General features: G+C 42.6%; 1 protein-coding gene and 1 non-coding gene across 2 annotated transcripts in view; one reads left to right on the top strand and one right to left on the bottom strand.

Moving 5' to 3' along the window:
* Positions 1 to 1,484: 1,484 nt before the first annotated feature.
* The window catches only part of LOC121850040 (pro-neuregulin-2, membrane-bound isoform-like), a 50,720-nt gene continuing 26,005 nt past the window's right edge, over positions 1,485 to 26,199 (top strand). The window contains exon 1 of the mRNA XM_042339992.1: positions 1,485 to 2,171. Within this exon, the coding sequence (XP_042195926.1) occupies positions 1,523 to 2,171 (649 nt within the window). The 5' untranslated portion in view covers positions 1,485 to 1,522. The remainder of the gene's footprint in view (positions 2,172 to 26,199) is intronic.
* Positions 19,916 to 19,988, bottom strand: trnav-cac. Its single transcript has one exon. It is a non-coding gene; the product is annotated as a tRNA-Val (tRNA).

The raw sequence follows: 26,199 nt of genomic DNA, 5'->3' as shown, positions 1-26,199 counted from the left end.
CATTCTCTGTCATGTGTGTGTGGCACTTCAAACAGCACACATGTAAGTAAATAAATGCTATCTGTAATTAATAAAAAGCCCTGCATTTAGTGAATGCACACACACACACACACACACACGCATCGCATCAAACAATCTGAAAGGTTAAAGTGGAAAGAAAACATCTTTCCACCTTTATTTTTTGACTCAGACAAAGGGATGATTTGCTGGTGTTACCCCCCCCCCCCCCCCCACCCCCCAACCACCACCACCCCCTCCAACGTTATTAGAATATTATTATAATACTATATACTGTACAGACAGAAATAATAATGAAAAATAATAATCATATCTTTTATATGATATATATTCGATACAGACAGAAGTAGGTGGAGAAGAAATCAGCTCCTCACACACACACACACATGAATACACCCAGAGGACAGCCTGTCGCCAAGGCGTGGATGTGATCTGAATGCATTGGGGGCTGAGAAGCGAATGTGATTCAATCGAATCGAATAGGGCAGCAAAATCCGCTGGAGAAGAGAGAGAGAGAAAAAGCAGCATTCGTTTAACTATGGAAAAGGTATGAGGACATTGCGGGCTCTGGGGCTGAGAGAGGATTTGCTGTAAGGACCTCTCCATCACCCACAGAAACCTACCAGTTAACACGTTATCTGCCAACTACATCTCTCACTCCCCTCTCTCTCACACACACACACACATCTGGATGTGTCTCCACACCAAATCTACAGCTTCCTAAACGTCCCTCCACCCCCCCCCACACCACTCATCCACCCCCACCCCCCCCCCACCCACTCACCCACACCCACTCACCCACCCCCCTAACCAACTCACCCACCCCCCCCCCACCCACTCACCCCCCACCCCACCCACTCACCCACACCCACCCCCCCCCACACCCCCAGAATCAGGACAAACAAGTATGCAATAAAAAAAATTGCATTGATTTTTTACCTCTCCCTCCCTCCAAGAAAGAGAGCGATGCGCATTTCAATTGCAACGAACGTCGCAAAATCGAGAGAAAGTAAGTAAGCAGTTGGGAGTTGATGCAGTTGCTATAGCGACAGCATTTTTGGGTACCAGCGTCGGTTTTTTTCTTGGAGGGAGGAAGGGGAGGAAATTGGGCTAATATGGAATCGTTGGTGGGGGTGGGGGAGCTTTGGGTGGGGGGTGGGGGGGGAGGGAATAGATAATGCGCTGATGAGAATAATGCGCTGTGGTGGGCGAGGCGCTGGGGCTGAGAGAGCAGCGAATGCCCACGAAGCGCATTTTGCTGAAATTGGTACCACTCGCGAAAAAAAAAGCGCATTATTTTTGGGGCGACTGAGTGTGTGTTGAGCAAAAAGCGGTTGCAGTGACAATGCCCAGAGATAGACAAGTAGGAGCAACGCCTTTTCCGCTTCCGAGAGGAGGTATTTTGTATTAATTCACCCCCCCCTCCCCTCCCCCCCCCCTCCCCCCCCCCCCCCCCCCCTCACACACACACACACACACATCTCCTCCCAATGCAAACCTGCAAATGCCATGGACACTTACGCAAGGTCTCCTCTCGCTCAGCGCAGAGCCATTTACTGTGCATCCACTGTGTCTCCCAACTGGCCAACATCAAGCCAAACCCCAACCCACAGGCTCCCCAACACCACCAGCACCAACAGCAGCAGCAACAACAAGGATGAGGAGGATGATGATGAGAAGGCTCGTTGATGCTGCCCAACTCACCATGTTGCTCATCACCGGGGTCTCTCTGGCTTGCTACCCGTCTCCCAGCCCCCAGTCCTGGCAGGACCAAGCCCACAGGTCGGCAGTGGTCATCGAAGGCAAAGTGCAGTCTATGTCCATCCCCAACAACAACAGCCCTACGGATAAGAACAGCAATAGTCAACACAACCACCATCACCACAACGGCAGTGAGCCCTACAGCGTTAGCGTCAAGGTGTTGGATGTGTGGCCAGTCAACAGCGCTGGACTCCAGAGGAATCAGCTCATCACCATCGGGGATTTTGGCTCCGAGGCACCGTGTGTCCAAGTGAAGAAAAACCAGAAATACATCTTTTTCATGAACCTCACCGACCAGCCTTTGGTCTTCAAGACCTCCTTCGCCCCTCTCGACTCCTCCAGTGGGAAGAACCTGAAAAAGGATGTGGAGAAAATCCTGTGTCAGAATTGCGGTAAGTTTCTGTATGTGTGTATGTCACTCTCTCTCTCTCTCATGTATTTATAATGCCCTTTTCTCTCTCTCCCACACACGATCTCCCTCTCTCTCTCCATCTCTCCTGTATTGACAATGCATTCTTCTCTCTCCGTCTTTCTCTCGTATTTATAATGCATTCCTCCCTCTCTCTGTCTTTCTCTTTCTATCTTTCTTGAATTGATAATGCATTTCCCTCTCTCTCTCCCTTCTGTCCTGATATGCATTTTGCTCTTTCTTTCTGTATTTATAATGCATTTCTCTCTCTCTCTCCTGTACAGACAATGCTTTCCCCCTCTCTCTCTTATACTAATGATACATATTTTATCTCTCTCTCTGTTTCTCTCCTGTATTTAAATGCATTTTCTTTCTCTATCTCCTATATTGATAATGCATTTTCTCTCTCACACTCTTCTCTTGATGTTGCATTTTCTCTCTCTCTCGTTGTCTCCTGTATTGATAATGCACCTCAGTTCTTTGCCTGTGTGTGTGTGTGTATGTATGTGTCTGTTTTACGCGTTTATTCTGCATTATTAAAGCCCTGATCTCCCTGCAAAGTGCTCTGTAGGTTGTCCCAACCTTCAGCCTTGATAAAACCGTTTCTCCCTCCCTTCCCTATAACAGGATTAAACGCTTATTGATGCTGTAATAAAACCAGGGAGAGCTTTTTAATTTTTTTGCTGGGCGTTTTCCCCTTAATATCTGTCCCCCCCCCTTTGATATTAATATTATTGTTGCAAAACGTGTGTGAAAACTTTACCCCATTTGTGTTTTGTATGTGTGTGTGTGTGTGTGCTCCCCCCACGCATCTTAATACTTTGAAGCCCGGTTTAAAATGCGTCTCAAATACTGTACATCCTGTATTTTGGAATAAATCAACAGCGTCAAAGTAAGTCTGAGAAAAAAATGCTCCTTTCTCTTCTATTTGTGTGTGTGTGTAATTCCCAGTAAAGTGGGGAGATCTGAACATGTTGCAAGTTATTTTTGTGTTGCATTAAATAGAGTGCATTATATTCCCCCTTGACTGGCACTTTGTAAGCGTTATTTCACTGCAAGGCTATTTGGAGGCATATCATACCAGCTTAATAAAGAAGACTGCGTACATCTGTTCCCCCCAATCCCTTCTCTATTGCTGTTTATAGTTCTGCAGGGCGAAAACAAGGGTAAACAGACCACCAGTGTTTGTGCAATGTTGCTTCCTATCCATCCACGGGTGTTCAGACTGAATTAGCAGTAAATGGTTGGAATGTGTGTGGGGAGGTGAGGGAGGTGGAAAGAATCCATCCAAAGGCATTATTAACACCACCCACCAAAACCCCACACCAACCCCCACATACTCACACACACACATTTGTGCAAATAATCTTATTAAATGTCTCTCTTAAATTGGTTCCATTGCCTGTTGGAGGCTGTTTTGTTGCAATGTGTCACACCTCCAAGAGGAAAGGCTGTGTTTTCAGTCCGGTTTCTAAATTTTTAAAAATTTGATCAGATTGGAGTGTTGGGGGAAACAGAGGGAAAGAATCCCTTCGTGAGTGTTGTGTTCTCCAGTCTGTGTGTTAATCTGTGGTGGATATGTACTGTACATCCAGAGAAATCCATTAGTCTCCATTGCTGGTTTCTGCATCTGCGGCTGATGATGAGAAAACCAGCCCTCAAAACATGTGATTCTTGCATTTTACCTTTTTAGGTATTGCTGTTTTAAGATCCAAGTTAAGAAAAATTAGAGCAGAGATATTCAGATTGACCTAAATGGTTGTCTCTAAGGTTGTTGTTACGAGCCTATATCAATTGCAATCCACCAAGGCCATGTTTTAACATTGTCATTCAACTGGGTACCTATGGCCTGAAATGGATGGAGTTAATGCCTTTGAGAGAGTTAAGATACTGATATTTCTCACACACACCACATTAATTTCCTCGAAAACTCATCTCCTTGTGTAGGGTGACCCATTTTGGTACGGGGGTTGTAATTAATTGAACGGTTTTGAAGACAAAAACTTTTTTTCTTGCGTAGAGGCTCGAGTCACATCACATGAAAGGTTGGACATTCGTCAGAGAACCAAGGAGACTCGAAATTCCTTGTGCAACGTACATCATTGCTTTTGGATTTGTTGTGTGGGACCTCACCTTCTTGTGCAACACTTGCTCCTGATGCAGATGTACCGATTTCATCCTCTTGTATTCTCAAATACATTCATGGAGTTATGATTACTGATTGATGTGAGATTATATGCTTCAGTGCTGGTTGTAGCGGGACAAATTTATCAACTGATTCCAAATTTGGTGTCATGCTCTGCAGTTTTTTTAAGATGGTTGAAATTCATCAGTTATCACAACACACTCCCCCAAGCCTCTTGTGGTCTCGTCAACCTGTGCCTAATGCCCCCTGGAATTAGGTAAACCAGGGAAAAAGTGCGCATTCCATTGCGGGTACAGGGAAATTTCCATGTGTGGATGGCATATTCTTAAGCCTGGTGATGGGTTGGCATTGCATTTAGCTGAATGGGAGTGCAGCGATAATGAGCAAAGTTTGTTAATAATAATCCTTGGATTTGATATAACGCCTTATCACGTCATTGAGACGTCCCTAAACGCTCCACAGAATATACTGCAAAGTAAATTGACTGTTTTGTGGGCGAAAGGCAGCAGCCAATTGCGCACATCAGTGTCCCACAAACATCCTTGGAGTGAGTGACAATTTTTATCTGGGGGATTGTTGTCTAGGACACGAGAAGAGAGAAACTCCCTTCTCTTTTCAGATAGTGCCGTGCGATCTTTAAAGTCCACCCGAACAGGCAGATGGGACCTCGGTTTAACTTCTTATCCAAAGGATGGCACCTCCGACAATGTAACACACGTTCAGCACGGCATTGGAGCATCAGCTTAGACCATGTGATTCCAAGTCCTGACGTGGGGCTTGAACCCACAACCTTCTGACTCAGAGGCGAGAGCACTACAACTGCGCCAGGCTGACACACGCTTGTTTTTTTGAATTAAATGTGTTTTGGGAAATGGTGAGGAGGCCAGACCTTGTGAGCGTTGTCTTTGAGGTCATTCTGGTCCGGAAGTATTGGAGAGCTAAATGATCACCAGTAGGTATTTTGCTTTCAGCTATGTGTGCTAATTAATCTTCCTCACACAGTTGGTGTCAATTAGTCATTTGGTTACGCCTCGTATTTTGATGTCACAACCCTTTCTAAACAAGATGTCGATTTCTGCCTATTAGTATTCATAGTAAATATCAGTATTTGAACAATATCTTAATATTTAAACATTAATTTTGATTCTGATTTATCAATTGATTGCAAAGTTGGTTCTGGTGTGAAAAATAATGTATATCCAATAAATTGAGTTGTTTAAGGATATGAAAGGATGGAATGAGGTGATCATTGATAGGTTGCATCTACTTGTCGGTGAGTCCAAAACTAAAGGAAATAAATGATTGTCATTGGAGTTTAGAAGGGAGTTACATAAGAAGAGAAGATTTTGTGAGGCAAAAGAAGACCAAGGGCATCTAGTTTGCCTTCCACCATCCTGGCAGTCGCTTGACATGTTGTGTCCCAAACTATACACTGTATCCCAAGATATTATTTTTGAGCAGAAATTTATCTAATTTGTTCTTGAAACAAATGACATTTTCTGCTTTCACTGTTTCCCTAGGGAGCCTGTTCCATAAGTGTACTGTTCGCTCACTGAAGTAGTGTTTCCGCAGATTTGTTCTGAATTTACCTCCTTGAATCGCAGGCCGTGTCCTCTGGTTCTACTGTTCAGTACAAGATAAAACAGCTCATCATGGTCTATGTTATCTATTCCCTTCAGAATCTTAAAGACCACAATCTTCTCTTCTCCAGTGTGAACATGCTCAGTTTATCTAATTGCTCCTCAAAGCCCAAACGCTCCATCCCCTCAATTATTTTGGTTGCCCTCCTCTGTATCCTCTCAATCGCTGCAATATCCTGTTGCTTCATGCAGAGTTCTGCATGTAGAGGGTGAAGAGAGTGAGGAACTAGCTTCCAGAAACTGTGGTTGAAGCAGGAAGTATCGCCGTATTTAAGAGGAAACTTGATGCATTCATGAGAGAGTATAATAATTATAATCCTTGCATTTGATGTAGCGCTTTTCACATCTTCTGGACGTCTCAAAATGCTTCACAGATTATATTGTAAAGTGAATTGACTGTATATTTTGTGGGCGAAACGCGGCAGCCAATTGCGCACAGCAGTGTCCCCCAAACAGTTATGGATTGAAGTGACCAAATTATTACTTTATTTTTTTCCTGAGGGATTATTATCAGGCGTGTGGAGTATGGAAACTTTCCCTTGTGAGGTGAGTGCTCTAACAACTGAGCAACAGGATGTGTGATGGACCTAATATTGACCATTATCTCATTGTTTTTTTGTGTGCAAGTTTCTTTTTTATGTATTGTAATTGAAACAAATTCTTTGTCTCTTCATTTCATCTTGTTTAGCTGAAATTCCACCCATTGCAAGCTCCTTGACTGATTTGTAACACTGAATTCTTATACTCTCTAAAATTCAGATCATGAGTGCATAGAGTCACAGATATACACTGTACAGAAGAAGGCCAATTGGCCGAACTGTGTATGTGCTGGCTCGTTTAAGAGCAGTACTTTCAGTCCTGCTTTCCCAGTTCACCTGTAGTTGACTCCTTGCACACATTGCAAATGTGTAAGTTGAACATTCAGCACCTTGTGACGTCCTCCCGACGTGAAAGGCGCTATACAAATGTAAATTTGTATTGTGCATTGTATCTTACACACCCAACAAAATGGAATCTACTTGCATCTTTGACTGGAGTTTTTTCAGAGCCGAGTTCCAATTCAATCCTCCCGAGCTGGATATGTAGCACAAACTCATGAATCGCACAGTTCACTTTCTTCCGTGGCTTATTTTTATCAGAGCAAACGCAAGCAAAATGTAAACGTTCAGTGGGAAGTAAAAGAGAGAGCTTCTATCTAGACAGCATATGACGTGGCATTACATTACTCACCTCAGTTTTTTTTAGAACATTCTGATTGACAGTGGAGGCATTTTCAACTACACTTCCTCACCAGGGGCTTGGTTGAATCGGTCCGACTCCGAGTCAGAAGGTTGTGGGTTCAAGTCTCACGCTGGGACTTTGAACTTACATTGTCGGCTGATGCTCCAGTACAGGGCTGGGGGCAGCGCTGCATTGTCTGAGGTGCCGTCTTTCAGATGAGTCGTTAAACCGAGATTTTGTCTATCTGTTGGACATTAAAAACCCCATGGTGCAATTTGAAAAGAGAAGAGAGCTTCTCTCTCCCGGGGTCCTGGCCAACAATCCCCCAAATAAAATTGGTTATTTGCATCATGGCTGCTTGTGAGACGTTGCAATACACAAACTGTCAGTTGTGTTTGCCTACAAAATACATAGACGCTGCACTTTACAGTAAAATCCTGTGAAGCGCTTTTGAATCATCCTCTTGCAGTGCAAGGCTCTATTATCATTATGAAGAGATACATTAGCAATTCAACCTATATTGTCAGGAAAGAGGGATGCTGTGAAGAATACAGTACATGAGAACGAGGTGCATATGTGTGAGGCAAATAATTCACTGACTTGCTCTGACCACATGTATTGATCCATTTGGCTACGTGGAGGCCCATAGTGCAGTAGTTAGCGCACTCGCCTCGAAAGCGAGAGGACCCGGGTTCGATTCCCGGACAGAGCAAAACCTTAGACAAGTTTCCTTATCACATGCTGCTGTTTAGACATCCTCGGGACGTCTGCCCGACTTGAAAGTCGCCATACAAATGTAATTTGTTGTTTGTTGTTGTTTGCCTTGCAGTAAGTCGGAACAGTCAATTCACTTTACAATATATTCTGTGAAGCACTTTGAGATGTCTCAATGGTATGATAAGACGCTATATCAAATGCAAGGATTATTATTATTATTGTATTGAGGACAGAACAACAACAACAAAATTACATTTGTATAGCGCCTTCCACGTCGTGAGGACATCCCAAGGCGCTGAACATACCTGGAAGGAAAGCAGAGACTGTATGAATGACAGAGTAGAGATTCCAGACAGTGGGTACAGATGAAATATCAGAACTGTGTTTAACCACCCCCCCACCCCAACCGCGCCCCCAACCGCCCCCCCATGAATTCTGAGCTTCCTTTCGCTCGTCTATCATCTCCATTATCCACTACGAAGCGAGTGCAGCCACTTAAATAAGTGACGTAAAATGCCGGGTGAATCGGAGTGCTGTCGGATTGAAGCCTATTCTGTGTGCCGTTGAAAGTCCAAACAAAATGCCAGTCAGAGGCGAAACCAAGGAGCCAAAACCCAGCCTGACCACCAGCCGCACACCAGACATTGGGCAGATTCCTCGAATTTGTGTACAGAAACCCGTGCTTTCTCTCAGAATACACTGGAGACGTGTGGGCCAGACTAGTTGTTGCCAAGTCAATGCGGATATTCCGCAGACTCAGAATGATGGTGCACATCTTTCTGAAAGACTGTGAAAATGCTGTGCCGAACAGCCAGAATTTCACATTATGCAAGAATGTGACTCATTCCAAGGCTCGACGGATTTATTGCTTCGGAATCTTAAAAATGGTCGACCTACATGTGCCCTCAAATGACCGAAAACAAATGTTTTGCTTCTCTTTAACAGCAAATAACTACTACGTCCCTTGCTCAGATTACAGTACCCACTGCTGTCTCAATGTGACTATCTCAATCTAGTCTGAGCATTGCTGCAGTCTCAAGGCATTAGCAGCGATTAGACAAGCTAGGGCTCGTCAGTCTTGAGAAAAGATGTCTCAGGGGGAAGGAACCTCGTAGAGGAGTATAACATGCTAAATTGCAAAAGTAAACCCAGAACAGTATGTTCGGATGCACCAAAACAAGAGGACAAGTGTTTGGAGTTGCAATTTCAGGACAGACACCAGGAAATTTTTCTTTACACAGAGGTTAATCAACGACTGGAATAGCTTGCAGGAAGGGTGATTGAGGCCAGGCCCTTAGAACTCATTTAAAAAAGCAGCTTGATGGTGTGATGCGAGGACAGTAGGGTGGGTGATGTATTTTGGGTGGGATCAAATGGGCTGAAAAGCCTTCTTCATCTGAACCGATCTTGTGTGATCATTGAAGACGGCAAACAATATTTCATTCTATTGTCCAACCATTATCAGATATTGAGTTCACTATTTATACTTAAGCAAACCCCAACCTGCAATTAAAAAATAATAATGTGGTCACTCAATCCACGACTGTTTGTGGGACACTGATATGCGTAAATGGCTACTGCATTTTGTCCAGAAAATACACAGCCAACTCACTTTACAATATTTTCTATGAAGCGCTTTGAGACGTCTCAACGCTGTAAGCCGCTGTACCAAATTCAAGGATTACTGTTATTGTTATAGTGGTTAATTAAACAAATCATGACACTAGTGAAAGTGACATTTGAGAAACTGTTACCCTCTGCAAATCGAGTCGGACCCATGCTGAAAATACTTTGGCACGCTGCCCCATTAGAGTAGAAAGCACTTAAATGTTTGCGTCTGAGTTATGAAATGAAGTAGTTATCACTTGAAGTATCATATTGAGGTGTTTGATTTTCATAAAATCTTTAGACATGCGGTGAACTTGTCTAGAGTAGCCTTGAGACTTGCGTTTGGGGGTTAGACCCCACCATCGGGCATCTAAATAAGGTATCATGCTGCACCCATTAAATCACATTAATGATGCCACTAATGGTACTTAGTGGTGAGCTGAAACATCCTGTGCTTTAATCCTCCTCTTACTGTTCCCGCCCACCCCCAACACGCTAAGTTGTTTGCAGGATTTCCTTGAGCCAATGCAGTGGGAGTCGTGAAAAGAGAATCTATAAATTATTAAAGACTTTTCTCAACACTAGCCTCGCTGCACAGCACAGCTGAAAACAGTCCAGAGAGTATGACTTACTTCTCACGTGCCATAAGTTCATGAATTTTTAAAAATATACTTCAAAAAATATATATTTGTAGCTGGGGAGACTTTTTTTGAAATACTTCCGTCTCCACACATCTCCAGAAGCCACCAACTAGTGTTGGAATCGGGTGCTGTGATTGTCCGTCTGTCTTATCAGCTAGGACCATGTCCGTTCTCTAGGTGCCAACCTACAAGAACGCTCATCCCTTTAATATCTGCTGTTCACACCGTGCCTCACCACAGTTGAGTTCTTAGAACCATCTGCAGAAATTATAACATTTATAAAATAAACCATCCATGTACAAAATTCCATATTTTTATGAAACCTAAAATTGAGTGACTCAGGTAGAATGTCGTGTGCCAAAGTGTGCGATTTCCCCCCTTCTCCCACCCACCCCCCCTCATAACCTAGCCATGAAAGTTGCTGCTAGTTAATTGGGTCACCTGCGCTTATATTACACTTGTGGGAAAACTCTGTTTTTTTTGTATAAATAATATCCTCCGACTTAAAGTCCCAGAGTAATCTGCGGAGTATAATAATACAATCGCAAGGCGACTGATAATAAGCAATACCAAATTTTTTGGGGTTTGCCAGCTGTGTGTATGAGCTGTGGATTCCTCCGTTCGTCCTATCGAACAATGAGACCCAGTGTGAATAATAATAATAAATTTGAGTTTGATATAGCGCCTTATCATGTCTTTGAGGCATCTCAATTTTTTTTTAAGGGATTTTTACCTCCGGAAGAGAGATCCGCCAATCCACCAACAACCAGGTTGCGACTTACTGCTGGGTAAACAGAGCAGTGTGGAGTAAGGAAACTTGCCTAAGGTTTTGCCCCGACTGGGAATCAAACCCGGGTCCTCTTGCTTGCGAAGCGAGTGCTCTAACCACTACCTACAGGACTCCCAACTGGAAGCCTGGCTTCCACTGATTAATGTCGCAGTGGAGTCAACTTTGACCTAATGTCACAGTGAAGGCTGCAGACACTTGGTGTATTCACTAAAATGACTAAATTGGGTTAAAGTGATGGTAAATTATTGGTAGGTTAAAAGGGGCCAATAAAACATATTGACGATAATTATCTTGGCTATCAAATCTAATCTATTTCTCAGCGGAGTGAGTGAGTGTGCAACATCGATTGTGGGTAACAATCTCACAAAAAAAAGCGTCATTCTCAGCGCACACTTTTCACCACGTTTTTGAACAATGTTTCCAATTATTTCTACACATCTCTGTATATCTCCGTGACGCACGGTTATAAGATGAAAGGTGCAACGAGACACAAAACGTGCAGCAATTTAGATTTTATTGCCAGCATATTTACAGATGCAAGAACACGGAATTTTATGGGTGCTGATCCCCATTAAACGTTGAAAGATGCTGCAGACAAAAAAAAGGGTCCATTTAACATTACAACAAAGCTTTGAACATGTAACATTAACAAAGAAAAGACATTGCAGTGTTTACTGTTTTTTTCCTCCCTTTGGCATCTTTATATCCTGCTTATAGAGATGACTCCACTACTGAGTAACTGCAGTGCTTGTGATTAAATAACAAACCATTCTCTGAAATTAACAACAAATAACAATCCTGCAAAATTCGATCAATGTCAGACGAAGTATCTTTAATAAACCCTTGCTTTTTCCTTTGTGGTGAGCCTTTAAGTATCATTTTTTTCAATTATATATTTTTTTAATGATGCCCCTCTTTTTTCCCTCTTTCCCCTCCTTCATTTTTGTTGTTGAGAGTCAATAATAAAATGTTTTCTGTTTCTCCCAGTTTTTTGCGTTGATGGTTCTGCACCCAAGGCTGAATAGGTTTCACTGGTAGTTTTAAGCGCTATTGAGAACCTGAAACTAACACAGGGATAGTACCTGCTGAAGAATGCTTTTGTTCCAATTATCTGCTGCAACCTCGCTGTCACATGGAGGCAAGAGTAAGAGTTTCGGCATGGCATACCAGCTCCACATTCAGGCTAAAACGCAACTTGAACTCCTAGCAAATTTCTCAGCTGTCATTCAGGATCACACGTGTTGGTTTAAACTCAGTGCTCCTGAGAGGGTGCTATGTAAATGAGTGTTGTTGGGAATGTTGGTGGTTTTGTGTTGTTGTTATAATAATAATCCTTGCATTTGATGTAGTGCCTTACCACATTATAGAGACGTCTCAAAGCGCTTCATCGAACATATTGCGAAGGGAATTGATTGTATTTTGTGGGCGAAACGCAGCAGCCAATTCCACACAGCAGTGTCCCACAAACAGTTGTGGATTCAGTGCTAGGAGTTCAAGTTGCGTTTTAGCCTGAATGTGGAGCTGGTATGCCATGCCGAAACTCTTACTCTTGCCTCCATGTGACAGCGAGGTTGCAGCAGATAATTGGAACAAAAGCATTCTTCAGCAGGTACTATCCCTGTGTTAGTTTCAGGTTCTCAATAGCGCTTAAAACTACCAGTGAAACCTATTCAGCCTTGGGTGCAGAACCATCAACGCAAAAAACTGGGAGAAACAGAAAACATTTTATTATTGACTCTCAACAACAAAAATGAAGGAGGGGAAAGAGGGAAAAAAGAGGGGCATCATTAAAAAAATATATAATTGAAAAAAATGATACTTAAAGGCTCACCACAAAGGAAAAAGCAAGGGTTTATTAAAGATACTTCGTCTGACATTGATCGAATTTTGCAGGATTGTTATTTGTTGTTAATTTCAGAGAATGGTTTGTTATTTAATCACAAGCACTGCAGTTACTCAGTAGTGGAGTCATCTCTATAAGCAGGATATAAAGATGCCAAAGGGAGGAAAAAAACAGTAAACACTGCAATGTCTTTTCTTTGTTAATGTTACATGTTCAAAGCTTTGTTGTAATGTTAAATGGACCCTTTTTTTTTTTTGGGGTGTGGTGGAGGGATTATTACCCCCAGAAAGCAATCCGCCAATCGACCAACAACCGGGTTCCTACTTTCTGCATGGTAAACAGAGCCGTGTGGGTAAGGAAACCTGCCTAAGGTTTTTCCCCGCCCAGGAATCAAAGCCCCGCTTAATCAGGGCAGCAAGATAACAAAGCAAATATTCAAATTGAATATTTCCTGCACAGGTTTGATCTGGTGTTAATCAAACCTGCTTCTAACAGCCACGTGTTGATACCACACATTTTGATCTGAACCATTTTGCGGGATCTCAGGCTGATGCATAGCTCAGTAAGTTCCAACTGGCAGAGAGTTAATGGAGACTCTGTCCATAACCAGACTTTGATTTCATTTTCAGCCCAATCTGGGCCCTGAGAGTTAATGCTGAACAGTATTGCAATGTTCCAAACTGCATTTTAATCTGAACTCTGCAAAACGGCGACAGATTCAATTTCAGAGGAAGCAGAACACATGCTGGTGAAGACAAATGCAGTGTGTCATTCTAAAGCCACGGCCAAACTTAATCTGTTGTTTAAGGTGAGGTATTGGTGATTGTAGCTGGATCCTCCGTGTGTTTATAATGTCAATGTCGAGCTGTTATGTTCTGTCTTTTTTTAAAAAAATGTGGAAAGTGGTTATTATTAATAATAATAATTTTTTTAAAAATCTTTGCATTTGATACAGTGCTTTTCACGTCTTCTAGACGGCTCAAAGCGCTTCACAGAATATACTGTAAAGTGAATCGGCTGTATATTTTGTGGGCGAAACGCGCAGCCAATTGCGCACAATAATCCTTACATTTTGATATAGTGAGTTTCATGTCCCTAAGAGTTTCACAGGATTCACTGTAAAGTGGAGTGAGTGTGTGTTTTGTTGGAAGATTTGATGACCTACATCCTGTGATTACACCTCTATATTGTATAATTCCTTCCTTGACCTTTTGTTCTTTACGGATTTTAAAGCTCTGTCTATTCATGTAATTGGCATCCATCTGGTATCAACCTGGCTCAGTCAGTAATGGTCTCGCCTTTGAGTCAGAAGGTTGTGGGTTCAAGCCCCACGTTGGTGCCTTGGAACTCACACGGTCAAGGCTGGCTTTTCAGCACTGTCATTTGCAACGGGTACAGATCCAGAGTATTCCATTTCATTACAACTTAACATTCACTCAAAGATAAACTGCAGGTGCAAAAGGATATTGTGATAAATTCAATGCAACTCACTTGGTGTAGCTTGAGCTTGTCCACCTCTGCTGGACATGTAGCCATTGATGGCTAACAATGTAAAAGAAAAATTTTGTTTACTGCGCTGTTTTCAAAAGATTATCTCTTTCCATCAAGATGCCTCTTTTACACAAAGTTTCCTTTGGAGTTTCCAGAAGGAAAAGTTTCAGTCATTCAATGCTAAGCACTTGCTCATCCACCTGTAGAAGGCATTTGCCCACAAAGCATGCAGTCACTGCACTTAACAAGACTCACCTCTTCAAAGGCCTTCGGTCACCCTCCTACCCCACCCTCCCCGCCATCCATCCTGATCCCAACCCCCAGCTCAGGTCCAAATCCCTGACTGTCCATCACCTTGTGACGTCCTCCGGTTGTAAAAGGCACGATACCAAATGTTAGGATTAATATTATAGAAGACTGGCTGTGGTTCAGGTATGAGACTTCAGTGTGTTTATTGGGGAAGAAGTACAGAGCGCTGTATTGTGGTGCTATTGATTTGCTGTGCATCAAAGTTTGATGAAAATCATTCTATTATGGTCTGTGCTGTTACAAGAATGTTGGGAACCGGAATGAAAGCTCTCGTCAGATAACTGTAACCGTGCCTGACGGTTGTAGTGAAACTATTGCTGATTAGGCAATAATAACAATAATAATCCTTGCATTTGATGTAGTGCCTATAACGTCCACCTAGTGAAGGCTTTGGTTTAACGACTCATCCGTTAGACTTTGGTTTAATGTCTGTCAATGCAATGCACCCCTAGCGCTGCATTAGAGTGCCAATCTTGACTGTGATTCCAAGTCATTGAAGTGAGGCTTGAACCTACAACCGTCTGACTCAGAGGCGAGAGTGCTACCAACTGAGTCAGGCTGATACCAGATGGATGCGTATCACATGAACAGACACAGGTTGAGCAGATGAAAATACTTCCAAGGTTCGCCAAACTCATTAGAATTCTTTTGTTTATTTTCTGTTGATTTGATTGATTGTCTGTAAATTTGCTTTGAAAAAAAGTGTTTTGTTTTGGCTTTTATAGGTTAGACTGTTAAACTGTGTTCAAATAAATTATATCAGTGGAATACATTTTTTAAATATTGAATGTGACTAGACTGTAAAGCAACCTTGATGATAATAATCCTTGCATTTGGTGTAGTGTCTTATCACATCTTCGAGACGTCTCAAAATCTTCACAGGTTACACTGTGACTGTGTATTTTGTGGGCGAAACGTAACACATAGGAATGTGAGTGGAAAGGGTGATGGGAATGCATTTGAGGCAGCTCGTTGCACGTGGAAGACGTTTCAAAACACTTCACAGGATACACTATCCTGTGTACAGTGACTGTAAATTTTGTGGGCCAAAGTGTTGATGTGAAGAAAGGCAACGTGAGCCTCTGTGTGTGTGTGTGTGTGTGGGCATTTGTTTGTTTGTGTGTTTGTATGTGTGTGTGTGTGTGTGTGTTTGTGTCTGTATTGTGTTGTGTGTATGTGTGTTGTGTGTGTGTGCTTCTAATTTATAGTGTTTAAAAAGTGTTTAAAAAAACGCACAATATTGTAATTTCAACAGTGGTTGTTGATACAGGACACAGTGAATATTACACAATCTGGTGTTAATCTATGAGAGAAGGAGATGAGAAGGAGATGATTTCTTTGCTGGCCTTTTTGAGGGGGTGGGCTGCTTTGAGATGAGGAGTGAAGTGAGAGTTCTGTTGAGAAGAGAAACCTGACTTCTTTTTGGAATAATAATAATAATCCTTGACTTTGATATTGTGCCTTATCACATCTTCCAGATGTTTCAAAGCGCTTCACAGCATATTTTGAATTGACTGCATATTTTGTGGGTGAAATGCAGCAGTCAATTGCATACAGCAGTGTCCAACAAACAGACGTTGATTGAGGTTTTTTTTAGAGATTATTATGCTCAGAAAGGGATCCACCAATTGACAAACAACTGGGTTCCGACTTATTGCTAGGTAATCAGAGGCGCATGGAGTAAGGCAACTTGCCTAAGGTTTCACCCTGCCGAACTTGGGTCCTCTCGCTTGAGAGGCGAGTGTGCTGTTTAGCTCATTCTGCTGCTATTGAGCTCAGACCAGCCTCCCAGTACAACCAACTGAAACTCTACATGGACATTAGATTGGCCTTCTAATCTCTGATTGTAATCCACTGCCATTTATATTTGCTTGTGTGTTGCCAGCTGCTAGTTAGCTAACGGAATTGCTTCCCTGAACCTCTAGATTTGTTTTGTTAATACTCCCGCAGAAAAGCTATGATAATATATTTATAATATATTTTTTACAATGTTATTTTGTCACAGGTGTGTATTTTGGGGCTTGATTTCCCATTCGCCCGTTGCGTGCGGGCTCAATCTATTTTCAGCTCATCTTGTAACCCAGTCAGGTGGGGTCACTTCACGCTACATCCCCAATTCATCTGAGCTGACGTGCTGTGGAAAGCAACCCTGTTAGGGAGGATTAACTGCCCTACTTGTCTTTGTCACAATAAACGCTTATAGATTTTTGTCTTTCTTAGGTTTGCGCATTCCGGTTTGTCTAACCCCTCCACCAGGGGAACTGGCTCTCGTTTCAGAGGCTGGTTTCAGTTCTGTGTTAGGTCCCTGTTGGAGTGATCCAATCTCATTTCTCTCACTTCCCGCCTCTGCTTTTCTGTTCAGGCAGCATCTATGGAGAGACGGAAGGTCATCGACCTGAAAAGTTGACTCATTTTCCTCTCCATAGATGCTGTCTGACCTGCTGAGTGTTCCCAGCGACTTCTGTTTTTATTTAAGATTTTCAGCATCTGCAGTATTCTCCCTTCTGGTTTCTTGTTGTTTCTTCCTCTTCCCCCCCCACACTCTTGTGTATTTGGTTCGCCCACCAGCTCCCTATGCCTCCTGTTGGCAATGTGCCATTTAAGTTTTTATTATTCGTGAGTCAATGGCCCTTATCTTTTCTCCCGAAGCTGATTAATTATTCATGTGCCTGACCCATGCTGCCTCGCTATTATTTGCATTATGTTTCTGCTGCCGCACTCCACTCTGTTTGCATTAGAACAACAATAATAGCCCTCGCGTTTGATGCACTTACCACGCTGAAGTGCTTCGCAGAGCTTTCCACAAAGTGTAGTGACTGTGTTTGTAGGCGAGCTGCTAGTTTGCCCACAAACTGGACAGTGAGACACAGCACTTTACAGTGCATCCTGTGAAGCGCTTTGAGATGTCTGAATGATGTATCGAAATTCTGCATATAGTTCTGTGCTTTTATTATTGTGTTGAAGTTGTGGAATTTCACTTGAACTGTGCCTGTCCAGCGCCTTGGGATGTCCTCCCGACGTGAAAGGCGCTATTCAAATGTAATTTGTTGTTGTTGTTGGAACTATTTGAAACTTTACTAACGAATGTATCATTACCATTATATGCTTTAGGCATTCTACATCCTAGTCCAGGAATAATTAGACTTTCTCACTCCGAGAGGTCATATGAAAGGAAAATGGTAATTTCGTATAAGTGAAGCAGAGAGAATGCTTTTGTGAGGTTGGATGGAACAAGCTCAGCCGTGAAACGATGGTTAACCTGAGCTATACTTCGTTGGGTTACTATTGTTTTTAAAATTTGAGAGACTGAGGTGAAGGATCATCGACCGAGCTAATCAAATTCAGGGCGTGTTTTTGAGAGCGTTTGGACTATAAATTGAGAGAGTGTATTCGAACCTGAAAGCGTTCAAGGTTAATCAACTAGGATCGAGGGAAGTTGAATTTAGAGAAAACATTGAGGGCATCTTGCAGGTTGGCGAAATAAAATGCTGCATGTTAAAAGATGTTAACTCTATACAAATCACTTGTAAAAGCACATTTGAAGTATAATGCCCAATTGAGATGAGGAAAGGGTTCAGAGCAGGTGGGTGAAATGATCTTTCTAGTGTTCAGGCGTTTATTATGTTCTTGAAAGGCAAGGCTCATGGTGTAAGACGCCAACATTATAAGAGGAGGAACGACAACAGCAACTTGCATTTACATAGCGCCCTTCATGCGGGCTAACAATGTCCTCAGGGAGTAGCAGATAGACTGCCCGAAGCAAACCATATTAATGATGTATTCGATAACGATACATTAATAACACACAAATCGGACGCATTTCATTTAGTTTTGGCTGTCAAAACAGCCAGTTTGAGCTGGCGCCGCTGCCCTCGGCGATTCGGTGAAACCGGGTAAAATGTTTAAGTGGGTAATGAAAGCGATTTGTTTGAGGGAGGAGCAGGGAAAAAGGCGAGTTTGGCTGCTCTGAGCTGTGTGTTCCCACTGTGGCTTTCCTTTTACCATGATGGAGACGCATCTCCCACAGAGCCTGGTCTCAAAATAGCACGGCTCCCTGCGTCGTGGCTCGAGATTAAATAATGCAGAGCGCACATATGGACGAGGCACACACAGCCACTGTTCTTGAGCTGAGCTCGCAATGTGTGAAACCAGGGTTATTGTTACACAGGCTTAACTAGGGTCTGGCAAAACTCCAGCTTGTTATAACTGTTATGGATTTTTTTTGTCTTATGTCAGTTGACTTTCACTATTTTGTGAATATTAACACTCAGTTTTACCTCCTCCAGGATGTGCCTGAAATGTGAATTTATAGACCGTTACAGAATATTTTTTTCGAATATTTTTCGCTCTCTTGCCCTAATCTCTCGCTTCCCCCAACCACCCCTCCCTTGCTTTATTTTCAATAACTATTACAGGTTGCTGTATCAGCAGTCTGCTGTCAAGAATTTCTGTCGCCTCCAGGATGCAAGCAATTGCATGCTTTTGGTTTGTTAATAATTTTTTAAAAAAGTGTGTTGTGTGTTGGCCAATATAGCTGGTGGTAAGGGCTAGAGTAATTCTTTCTTGTGTCTGGTCTTGACATTTCGATTGAGTTTTCTGGAAAATACAGTGGAAAGAGTAACCAGTTAATAATAATAAAAAATCTTGCATTTAACACAGAGTCTTTCACGTCATTGTGATGTCTCAAGGTGCTTCACAGAATGTAATAATATTATTAATCCTTGCATTTGCTATAGCTCTTATAATAATAATAATAATCCTTGCATTTGATATAGCGCTTTTCACGTCGGGAGGACGTCCCAAAGCGCTTCACAGAATATACTGCAAAGTGAATTGACTGTATATTTGTGGGCGAACGTGGCAACCAATTGCGCACAGCAATGTCCCACAAACAGTCGCAGATTGAAAATGACCAATTTATTATTGTTTCTGGTTTTTGGAGGAATTATTATTAGGCTCTGTGTGGAGTAAGGAAACTTACCCGAGGTTTCGCCCTCTGCCTGGAATTGAACTCAGGTCTCTCGCTTGCAAAGCAAGTGTTCTAACCACTGAGCTACAGGACATCACATCTTCGAGACGTCTCAAAGCGCTTCAGAGAATATACTGTAAAGTGAATTTACTGTATATTTAGGGGGTGAAACATGGCAGCCAATTGTGCACAGCAGTGTCCCACAAACAGTCATGGCCCAATTTTTTTTATTACTTTTATTTTGAAGGAATTATTACCCCCAGAAAAGTGATCCGCCAATCGACTGACAACCGAATTCCTACTTACTGCTGGTAAACAGAGGCATGTGGAGTAAGGAAACTTGCCTAACGTTTCGTCCTGCTGGGAATTGAACCCAGGTCCTCTCGCTTGTGAGACGAGTGCTCTAACCACTGAGCTACAGGACGCCACAAATATATTATAAAGTGGAGTGACTGTATATTTTGTGTCTGAAACGTTTGCTAGTTTGGGAAGCTAAATTTGTGTTCCTTTCCATTGGAATGGTGTGTCTACATGTGAATAGGAATATATGGGAACATGCTTTTTTCTTTTGCACCGTTATTCTAAGGGGCTTTAGGGGTGTAATTGGTCTTCCAGCCTGGTTGATTGGCGCTGAAATCGGGTTGTGTTCTTCTCTCTGCGACCCTGTCTCTTGTATCATTTATTTTTATATATTTTATATGAATGTTAATTTTACGCTTATAATTTTTTTTAGTGTTCATTGTAACTTATGAAAGGGTGAGGCATTTCACCACTCGCAACTGGGGATCGCCAACGTTGCTATGAACCCAGTGTTTAATGATGGGTTTGCCTCTTGCAAGCTCTAACGCTGTTTGGGATGGGAATTTGTGTCAATTATTCAATCTGCTACAGGCTGGAACCACAAAATTGTGATTCAACCCTGGCCTCTTAGTGCCTTGCCTGCATCTGCTGCCCTGCACCTTACGACAGATGTTTGTATTTTACATCAGAAACCGTCTGTTTTCCTGTAAAACCATTAAAAGGGTAATTTTCATGCATTCCGCGCCGCTCTCTGTTTACAGGGCAAATTACCCAAAGCTCTCCTGGTGTGCCAAAGACTGGCAGGCGGCCATATTTATTTTCCCTTCAAATATAGGCAATTTAATTATGAGCAGAGATCTGTTGTAAACAGTTTTGTCGCAGCAAATGGGTAGAAACAGTGGGAGCACACCTGTTGCCTGGATAAGCATCAGGATTCCATCGCTTTTCCCAACTTAAGCCATGCTGAGCCTTGAAGCAACCCACATTCTCACTAATTTTACTCAAACCAAGTTTACAACCAGGTCACGACTGGGTCACTTTCCCTTACCTAGTCCCACAGTCTTGCTTCACTCCTTTCTGATACGTTATTTTATTCACTGAGTTGACTGTGAAGTGTAGTGACTGTATTTTGTATGCGAACGCAGCAGCCAATTTGCGCACAGCAACATCCCACAAACAGCCATGAAGTGAAAGCAATTTTATCTGGTGGATTGTTGGTCAGGACACCGGTGGAGTGGGGGTGGGTGGGGGGAGGCAGATAAACTCTTTCCTGAGAGTGCAGTAGGATCTTAAACGTTCCTCTAAACAGGCAGATGGGGAGCTTGGTTTGTCGTCTCATCCGGAGGATGGCATGTCCGACAATGCAACACTGACCCCCAGCACAGCATTGGATTGTTATTTTAGTTGATGTGAGTTCAAAGTTCTGGATGTGGGGGCTTGAACCCACCACCTTCCTACCCAAGAAACGAGAGCGCTATCAACTGAGACAGGCTGACACACAAATGCTCATGTTTTACATTTTTTTTGTAGCTCTGAAAGTGAGGTTTGGTTGCTAGGGCGATGCATGCGGTGGCATAAATTTACTTTGACCAATATTTACATTTGATTCAAATATTTTTAATTAACTAAATAGAAGATGGTGAGGAATACCAGCTGAGCCAGGCTGCCGTCGTATCTATTTATCTCTCTTGGATTCAAACATTACTTCCTTTCTTCCACTGATGTCCCCCTGCTGACCTGAGTTACACAATAAACATGAGGTCCACCAGAATATTAGTTACATTCCCTTCACTAACTTTCTTTAAATGTATTCGTTTCCAAAATGTAGTCACAGTAAAAATACCTTACAGTAAAAATCCCCAAAGCGCTTTGAGACTTCCCCCCCGATCACAGGATCTTTAACGTCCGCTTGAACAAGCACAAATGAATGGGGCTTCGGTTTAACGTATTATCCGAAGGATGTTGAGAGGCCTCTGTCCCATAGTCCATTCGCCTCATCCCTTCCCTAAACTCCTTCAAGGCCCATTTCAAGATCTTCCTCTTCAACCGCGCCTTTGGTCACCCTCGTATGCCCAACCCTTTCTACCCTCCACCCCTCCTGATCTCAACTCCCCTGATCGGGTGCAAATCTTTTGACTTTCCAGTGTCTCGGGATGTCCTTATGATGTGAAAGGCGCTGTGCAAGTGTAACTTGTTGCTGTTGTTGTTGTTACCTGTACCCAAATAACCTGAAACAATCAAGGGACGTGTCAAATAGTCTCACCGCTGTGCATTTTTTGTTCAAAAATGAGGTGAAGTGAGGCTGTTGCATTCGCTTTCCATGTGACACAGCTGAGTTTTAAGAAATGTGTTCTTTAACAGAACAAATTTGGTCAGTTGAACCACGACTGTTTGTGGGACACTGCTGTGCGCAATTGGTTGACGTGTTTCGCCCACAAAGTGTACAGTCAATCCACTTTACAGTATATTCCATGAAGTGCTTTGAGATGTCTCAACGACGTGATGCGATGCTATTTCAAATACAGGATTATTATCACACAAAACTGTAAATTTCACAATGGGTGGATGTCTGCGGTGGCAGTCGGCACTAACGGGAGGATCAGAGTGGGTGAAATCCACACACTGCACCTAAGTAAACTAACTTAAATTAAAATTAAATGAACTTAACCAGTTCCAGACTGGCATTACCCAGGATAAAGGGATTAAAATAAATGCCCTGCACTACTTTGATTGTGGGCCCGCGACCACTGTATTGTCTGGCCAATCTCTTAACTCTTTGAGCGCTGTGGATCAGCCAACCTGTCAGGCGACGTTGGAGATGAGGCTGCTTCCTGTTGCGCCCCAAAATCCCTAGCCTATTCCCAGGACCTTATGACTTCCTGACATCATCAAAAGTACCACTGCCAATTTCGCTGCAACATTATATATATATATATTTTTACTGTTTTAAGTATTTTTTACAATAAAAANTTGGCTTTCCACCAAATTAAGGTTTAATGAAACCGTGTTGCTGCACAGAAGCTGTGAAGTGCTTCCAATGGAGAGTAAAATTAATGATAGCAATTTCAATGCCACTGAGATATGAATTAAATCTTCCCCTTTTCATTACATAGTCATTCAGACTCTTAAAAGCTGTGCCATTCCTTGTTAATACTGTGCTTTAATAGTCCTTCTGGGTCTCCTCGCGACTTCAAACTACAGGCTATAATTTGTAAGGCTTGACCCTCTCTGGTGGCGCAAGCTAGATCTCTCAACACTTGGGCAGAGAAACGCCTCTTTGTGCTAAACGTAGCATCTTTGGTTATATTTGCCTGCAAATACCACAGTCACTATACCTGACAGTACTTCCTGGGAACCGGGAGTCCCGTAGTGTGGTGCTTAGCATGCTCACCTCCCAAGCGAGTGGACCAGGGTTCGATTCCCAGGCGGGGTGAAACCTTAGGTACGTTTTCTTAACTCCACATGCCTCTGTCTACCTAGCAATAAGTAGGATCCCGGTTATTAATCATTTGGTGGATCACTTTCTGGGGGTAATAAGCCCTCCAGGTTAATATTTGCTCCAAAAATAAATAAAATAAATTTGTTCACTGAATCCATGACTGTGGGACACTGCAGTGTTTCACCCACAAAATACATAGTCAATCCACTGTACAATGTATTCTGTGAAGTGCTTTGCGACATCTCAATGGTGTGATAAAGCTCTATATCAAATACAAGGATTATTACAATTAAAGCTTTCAGACAGTTCGAACCCGAGATAAGCTTCTAAAATTGTGCAGATGAAAGCTGGTACTTTTCGTGTGTGTGGGTGTGTGTGGGTGTATGTGTGGGGGGCGTTGAACGAATAAAGGCCTCACTTGTCTCCAACTCAATCCATTGGATATTCTATTACATTTTCTGTAAACTATTTTGAAAGCCTTCAAAGTGACTTCAGGCAATTAATAACGCATCGGTTATCCAACAACACACATGACTCAATAATAAGCCACGCTTTCCTATCTAAACGCTAAATGCTCTGGCCTGAGTGAATGCAGTAACTGATGGATTCTGTTTGTGATTAAATCCTCACCAGGGCATTGTAACCAACAATCAGAGTTTATTGATCTTTTCAGGCCTTGCTAATTGGGTGATTCAAGACATTTTCCTCATTACTAAACTTCTAATTAAGCGCCTTCAATTCGAAAAAATTGAAACAAAATCCTGCGTTAATGTTTTTTTTTGAAAAAAATGAAACTTGCTAAATCCTCAGCAAGATGGCAATGGATGAAAGAGTCACAGACGACCGTTGGATTCAGACTAAAAAAATCCTGCCTCTGAATTCTCTTTGCGAAGGATCAAGGCGTTAAAATGAAACGGATGGTTTTAAATTAAATACAAAATCTTGCTCATTGTACTGAGAGGCAATGAGCCATGTTTCATTATAGCTGCAGTCATTGTAGCTCGACCACAGTGACTGACATCCACTTCTCACTTTCATTTACAGTGTCGTTTCCAGAGAGGGTGATTTTTCAGTTTGTGGATTGACTGGCAATTTACAATAATAATATGCATAAACTTGCATTTGATACAGCGCCTTTCATAATAATAATAATACTCGTTGGATTTGATACAGTTCTTTTCACGTCTTCTTGACGTCTCAAGGCGCTTCACAGAATGGACTGTAAAGTGAATTGACTGTATATTTGTGGGCGAAATACGGCAGCCATTTGCGCGCAGCAGTGTCCCACAAACAGTCGTGGATTGAAATGACCAATTTATTGTTTTTTTTGGAGGGATTATTATCAGGCGTGTGGAGGAAGGAAACTTACCCAAGGTTTCACCCTGCTGGGAATCGAACCCAGGTCTCTCGCTTGCAAAGCGAGTGCTCTAACTGCTGAGCTACAGGACTCCACATGTCAGGACAACACCTCAAAGCGCTGCACTGGATGCACTGCAAAGTGTAGCAACTGTGTTTTGTAGGCAGCCAGTTTGCATACAACAGTGTCTTGCAAACAGCTGTGAATTTAGTGATTTTATTTTAAACCCGTGAACCTGTTGGCCTTGACAATGGGAGACTCTCCCTTCTGTTTGGATTGGGGTTGGGGGGTGGGATGAGTATGTGTGTGAAAAATGTGAAGTGTGATGTGATAATTATCACTCGAGGTGTTACATTTTTCACCCTAAAGGATCGTGCAAAAAATAATTAACGAGGCTGGCATCTGTGCTTTCCCTTCGCCTGTTATTTCAGCCTCAACATTCGCTGTAAGTTGTTGCTGGAAGGAGGGCCTCCTTTGCCCAATGTGGCTGTTATGCACTCCCTCGTGCAAGCATTTGGATTCCTGTAGTGTAATGGTTAGAGCTACACTCTCAAGCCTTGCCTTGAGAGGACCTGGGTTCCAATCCCGTGCCGGGCGAAACGTTACAACAGTTTCCTTATTCCTTATTCGACACGCAGAGTAAGTAGGAACCCGGTAGTCAGTTGGCGGGCCACTTTTCAGGGGGTAATAATCCCTTCAAAAAATAATAATTTGGTCACTCAATCCAGGACTGTTTGTGGGACCCTGCTGTGCGAAATTGGCATCTGTGTTTCGTTCCCAAAATACAGTCAATTCACTTTACAGTATATTCTGTGAAGCGCCTGGACATAGATCTCAAAGGGAAACTTAATGTGCATCTGACCTCGAGACTATTGACTCAGTTAAGCAGGTGGTTAGTTTTTCTGTGGAATGAAAGGATTGTTTCCAATGAGCAGCCAAGAGCCATCCATGTATAGCTGAAAATATTCTATTTGTTTCATCCTCTTGTGCTACTTAGAGCTAATTTGTTGTATTGCTATTTTAAGGAGTCCTGCAGCATATTGGTTTGTGCATTTCTGCAAAACATCAAATATACAACAGACCTTCCTTGCTATAGTGGAGTCCTGTTGCTCAGTGGTTAGAGCACTCGCTTTGCAAGCGAGAGACCTGGGTTTGATTCCCAGCAGGGTGAAACCTTGGGTAAGTTCCTTACTCCACACACCTGATACTAATCGCTCAAAAAAAACCATGATAAATTGGTCAATTCAATCTACGACTATTTTTGGGACACTGCTGTGCGCAATTGTACGCCCCATACTGGAGAGCTTTGCCCTTCACCTTTAGTTTCTCAGGTATCCAAAGAATAAGTGACAAAATATGTGCACGCTGTTTCGTTCTCTATCCGGATGAATGGGTAAGGTACAATGTGTGATGGTAGGACTCTTTACCCCCACTTTCCCTGCCGCATTTCGCCCATAAATATACAGTCAATTCACTTTACAGTCTATTCTGTGAAGCGCTTTGAGACATCGAGAAGACGTGTAAAGCGCTATATCAAATG

This window comes from Callorhinchus milii, unplaced genomic scaffold, assembly GCF_018977255.1.
Source record: "Callorhinchus milii isolate IMCB2004 unplaced genomic scaffold, IMCB_Cmil_1.0 Scaffold13, whole genome shotgun sequence".
NCBI lineage: Eukaryota > Metazoa > Chordata > Chondrichthyes > Chimaeriformes > Callorhinchidae > Callorhinchus > Callorhinchus milii.
Note: the sequence above shows the minus strand (reverse complement) of the source record. Positions and strands in the feature narration are given on the sequence as shown.